The sequence below is a fragment of the Colobus angolensis genome, unplaced genomic scaffold (genome assembly GCF_000951035.1).
Source record: "Colobus angolensis palliatus isolate OR3802 unplaced genomic scaffold, Cang.pa_1.0 Scaffold66, whole genome shotgun sequence".
NCBI classification, from domain to species: Eukaryota; Metazoa; Chordata; class Mammalia; order Primates; family Cercopithecidae; genus Colobus; species Colobus angolensis.
The window spans coordinates 2,191,927-2,197,124 of NW_012120265.1; the positions used below are offsets into that span (position 1 = coordinate 2,191,927).

Below are 5,198 nucleotides of genomic sequence, written 5' to 3' on the forward strand. Positions count from 1 at the left end.
AAAAAAAAAAAAAAAAAACAGGTGGGTGTGGTGGTGCACACCTGTGGTCCCAGCTACTCTGGAGGCTGAGATGGGAGGATCACTTGAGCCCAGGAGTTGTCAAGGCTGCAGTGAGCCATGATTGCACCACTGCACTCCAGCCTGGGCAACAGAGTGAGACCCCGTCTCAAAAGAAAAGGGAAAAAAACCCAGAAGAGATACAGAGAAGGCTTTCTGGAGGAGGGGGAGTAGGAGCTGGGGCTTTGATGGGTAAGTAGTTCACCAGAGGTAGGCCAAGGAAACAACCCTGAGCAGGAGGCAGAAAAGTCTGGCATGAACCAGCCATGATGGCTCATGCCTGTAATCCCAGCACTTTGGGAGGCCAAAGCAGGCAGATCACTTGAGGTCAGGAGTTTGAGACCAGCCTGGCCAACATGGTAAAACCCCAGCTCTACTAAAAATACAAAAATTAGCCAGGCATGGTGGCACATACCTGTAGTCCCAGTTACTCAGGGGGCCGAGGGATGAGAATCACTTGAACCTGGGAGGTGAAGGTTGCAGTAAGCCAAGATCACGCCACTGCACTCTAGCCTGGGTGACAGAGCGAGACTCTATTAAAAAAAAAAAAATTAGCCAGCCATGGTGGTGTGCACCTGTTGTCCCAGCTACTCAGGAGGCTGAGTTGTGAGGATCGCTTCAGCCCAGGAGGCTGAGGCTATGATTGAGCTAGTGTACTACAGCCTGGGCAACAGAGCAAGACCCTGTCTCAAAAACAAAAACAACCAGGCGTGATGGGTGGCCACTTGGAAGGATGTGGGCTTTAGCAGTTTTCATCAGTCCCACAGCTCCACTTCCGGACTAGGGACATTGAGGCCAGCAGCCCTGACCTATACTTATCACCCACAGATACCACTGCATCCCCACCCAGCGCATCCCCGAGCTCCAGCAGCCCCGCCTCCCCAGCTGCTGCTGGCCACACCCGCCCCAGCTCCCTGCATGGCCTGGCTGCCAAGCTTGGGCCACCCCGCCCCAAGACTGGCCGTCGCAAGTCCACCAGCAGCATCCCGCCTTCCCCGCTGGCCTGCCCGCCCATCTCTGCGCCCCCACCCCGCTCGCCCTCACCCCTGCCCGGGCACCCACCTGCACCTGCCCGATCCCCGCGGCTGCGCCGAGGCCAGTCAGCTGACAAGCTGGGCACAGGGGAGCGGCTGGATGGGGAGGCAGGGCGGCGCAGTCGTGGGCCAGAAGCCGAGCTCGTGGTCATGCGGCGGCTGCACCTGTCCGAGCGCCGAGACTCCTTCAAGAAGCAGGAGGCCGTGCAGGAGGTTAGCTTCGATGAGCCGCAGGAGGAGGCCACTGGGCTGCCTGCCTCAGTGCCACAGATTGCCGTGGAGGGCGAGGAAGCTGTGCCAGTAGCTCTTGGGCCCACCGGGAGAGACTGATCCCCCTGCCAGGTCTCTCCCTGGCCTCAAAGTCACACGTTTCCTTGTGCAATGTTTTTCTGTAAAGTCACGCCTGGATGGGGACTGAGCCACCAGCCTGACACCCAGAAGGCAAGAAGCCATCTTGGTCCTTGCTGGAAGGTGGAGACATCACTTCCCTTGTGTTCTGGTGTCAATCAGGGGGCTAGATGGGGCAGGAATGGGGGATAAGGGTAGCTTTGTAAATAGCAGCAAATCCCTGCAACTAATTTATTACTTTTTTTTTTTTTTTTTTTTTTTTTTTTTTGAGATGGAGTCTCACTCTGTTGCCTGGACTGGAGTGCAGTGGCATGATCTCAGCGCACTGCAACCTCCGCCTCCCGGGTTCAAGCGATTCTCCTGCCTCAGCCTCCAAATAGCTGGGATTACAGACGCCCGCCACTATGCCCAGCTAATTTTTCGTATTTGTAGTACAGACGGGGTTTCACCATGTTGGTCAGGCTGGTCTCGAACTCCTGACCTCATGATTTGCCCACCTCGGCCTCCCAAAGTGCTGGGATTACAGGCGTGAGCCACTGGGCCCAGCCTAATTTATTACTTTTTATAAGCGATAACCGGACTGAGCCGCCCCCTGCAGGCGGCTGCCAGGTCTTGCCCCAGGCACCTGGGACCCTGTTTGCAGGCCCTGCCCTCTGGGCTGAGAAGGAAGCACTTTGGACAAGTCATCTGTGTTTGTGTTTTCTAGTTTTTCTGTACTTTTGAAGTGTTTTATGTTACCTGGTCTCATTCCCTTCCCCATACCCACCCATTTGAGGGGATTGAGTTGAAGTCACCTGTACTGGCCCAGTTTGGATACAACCTGGAGTGTCCGTAAACGATTCCCCTCACCCACAAAACAATGTAATCCCAACGATGGACTGGATTCTGAAGGCCACTTCCCACCATCATAGCTGCCATCCCCAGGCAGTGCCTACTCTATATATATAGAGTCTGCCTCCAATCCCCCCTGGCTTCAGCCTGGAGAAGGGATGTGGGAGCTGGGGCTTTGATGGATGAATAGGTGTTCACCGGATCTGGGCAGAGGGGTCATCCGCTCCCAAGGTGGTCACTGATAAAGGAAGGCATAGGCCTCACCTGGCACTGCCAAGGCAGCCTCCGGAAAGGCTCAGCTGTCTCGGGGCACACTCCAGTATGCCAGTCCTGCGGGATTATCTTCAGCTACTTCCGGAAACACTTGGTGTCCCCTCTCCTCAGGCTCTGCCTCGGCCTCACTTTGTCTAGTCTACCCTGGACAAGATGCCGTGTGTTTGAGGCCCAGCAGAGTGAGCCCTTGGCTGTGATGTGTCTGAAACACCTGTTAGGGGTTCCCTCCATATGTCAGAGCCTCTCTGGGATGAAGTTCAAGCAAGAAAACCCAGTTGAGGCTCGAGTTGGAATTTCAGCTTCACTGTGTGGCTCTGGGAAAATGGCTTTCCCACTCTGTGCCTCAGTTTCCTTGTGTTTACAAGACTAATCCCATTGACTGTTTATTAAGCACCTACTGTGTGCCAAGCGCTTTTACGTGGCTTCTCCCTCAGCCAGCCTTGAGAAGGCTGGAGGTGGCGTCATCACCTCCGTTTTACAGACAAAGCAGCTGAGACCCCAGCGAGGGGCGGAAACCTGTCCCATGATCACCCAGCAGGAGTCGTGGCAGAACAGAGCATCAGCCAGACCCTGTTGTGGGCATTGTCATCAAGGGAGCTTGAATGGAGGGTCTGGTGTCAGATACAGCTAACTCCAGCCCCAGCTCATCCCCCATGATGCTGTGTGACCTACTGGGTACTCTGGTGAGGGAGCTTTCCAGACATCAACAGCCCACTCTGCGTCCCTTTCTGAGTCCCCTGCCCAGCACTGCCTAGTGTTGGAGGGTAGACCAAGGCTGTGCATGACTCACCCCCTCCTTCCATCCTGGAGCTGGCAGTGAATAAAAGCCCGTATTTACAAAGATGAGCTCCAACGTCTGGATTTGTGAGGGGCTGAGAAAGGAGGAAGGGAAGAGTGGGGAGGGGGGCGGAGTGAAATAGACCCATGGCTTAAGGTCATTGCAAGTGGGTTTTGAGGGCTGCATAGGAGTTTGCTGTTGAGATTCTTCCTGATGCCATCGCCGGTAGTGGCCTCCTGCTACCCTTTCCCTATGAGTACTCCATCATAGCTCTGCCCTTAAAAGCTTCCTCGACATCTGGGCCCTGAGCTATGTTTCTTTTGTTTTGTTTTTTGAGACATAGTCTCGCTCTGTCGCCCAGGCTGGAGTGCAGTGGCGCGATCTCTGCTCACTGCAAGCTCCGCCTCCCAAGTTCACGCCATTCTCCTGCCTCAGCCTCCCGAGTAGCTGGGACTACAGGCACCCGCCACCACGCCCGGCTAATTTTCGGTAGAGATGGGGTTTCACCGTGTTAGCCAGGGTGGTCTCGATCTCCTGACCTCGTGATCTGCCCGCCTCGGCCTCCCAAAGTGCTGGGATTACAGGCGTGAGCCACCACGCCCGGCCTATGTTTTTTATTTTTATGTTTTTGAGACAAGGTCTCGCTCTGTAACCCAGGTTGGAGTATGGTGGCGCAATCACGGCACACTGCAGCCTCGACCTCCTGGACGCCCTGAGCTATGTTAATAAAATAAATAAGCGGCGGTGCGCGGTGGCACACGCCTGTAATCCCAGCACTTTGGAAGGCCGAGGCGGGCCGATCACCTGACGTCAGGAGTTCCAAACCAGCCTGACCAACATGGAGAAACCCCGTCTCTACTAAAAATACAAAATTAGCCGGGCGTGGTGGCGCATGCCTGTAATCCCAGCTACTAGGGCGGCTGAGGCAGGAGAATCGCTGGAACTCGGGAGGTGGAGGTTGCGGCGAGCCGAGATAGCGCCATCACACTCCAGCCTGGGCACCGAGAGCGAAACTCCATCTCAAAAAATAATAATAATAAAATAAGCAATCGTCGCGTCCTTTCTATCCTGGTCTTAGCTTGCGCTCTGCCATAAAACTCCCTCTAGCCGAACGCAGCCCAGCCCCAGAGCAATCCGTTACTTCCGGGGCGCTCAGCTGGCTTGCAAACCTTCTTGGCTACACCCCCATCTCCGAGAGCGTTCGGCTATTTCCGGAAACAGTTGGTATCTGGGCTCAAGTCCGCTAAGTTCTAGTGCCCGTAGGGGTCGAGATCGTTGGCTGTTTCCGGACGCTCTGGGTTGCCATGGAAATTCCTTCAACCCTGGCTTTCTCGGACCTCTGCTTTTTGCGGCAGGCCCTTTCCCCACTCTAGTGCCCCCTGTTTGCTGAGCTTGAGAACGCTTCATTTGCCCCCGGAACCATCTATGCTTCAGCAATTTCCATAAGCTGGCGGTCGCCTCTGAGTCTAAACTCTCAAGGCCTCCATTGGGCATTGAGCACATTCGGTTATTTCCAGAAACGCTCGGCGGTCTCGGGGATCGGCCTCCGTTGTGCCAGTCCAGCGGGAAAGAATGTTCGGCCATTTCCGGAAGCGCTCGGGCGTCTCTAAGCCTAGCCGAGCTCAGCCGAGCCTAGCCTGGAAGCCTTCGCCGACCCGATTGCACTCGGCTACCTCCGGAAATGCTCGGCTGTCTCGGGGCACCCTCTAGTCCACCAGTCCCGCGGGATTACGTTCGGTTACTTCCGGAAACACTCGGGTGCCCCCCTCCTTTCAGACTCCGCCTCGGCCTCCGTTCACCCGCCCGCCCCGAATACGCTCGGGCATTTCCGCCGGGGGCGGGCCAGGCCGCTCGGAACCGTGGCGGCAGCAGAGGCG

At 56.0% G+C, this 5,198-nt stretch overlaps 2 protein-coding genes across 2 annotated transcripts in view; both read left to right on the plus strand.

Moving 5' to 3' along the window:
- MAST3 (microtubule associated serine/threonine kinase 3) overlaps window positions 1–3,389 on the plus strand; it is a 53,573-nt gene extending 50,184 nt beyond the window's left edge. The window contains exon 31 of the mRNA XM_011925913.1: window positions 835–3,389. Coding sequence (XP_011781303.1) covers window positions 835–1,421 — 587 coding nt within the window. The 3' untranslated portion in view covers window positions 1,422–3,389. The remainder of the gene's footprint in view (window positions 1–834) is intronic.
- Window positions 3,390–5,136: 1,747 nt separating this feature from the next.
- IFI30 (interferon, gamma-inducible protein 30) overlaps window positions 5,137–5,198 on the plus strand; it is a 27,333-nt gene continuing 27,271 nt past the window's right edge. The window contains exon 1 of the mRNA XM_011925779.1: window positions 5,137–5,162. The gene's annotated coding sequence lies outside the window, so the exon portion shown is untranslated. The remainder of the gene's footprint in view (window positions 5,163–5,198) is intronic.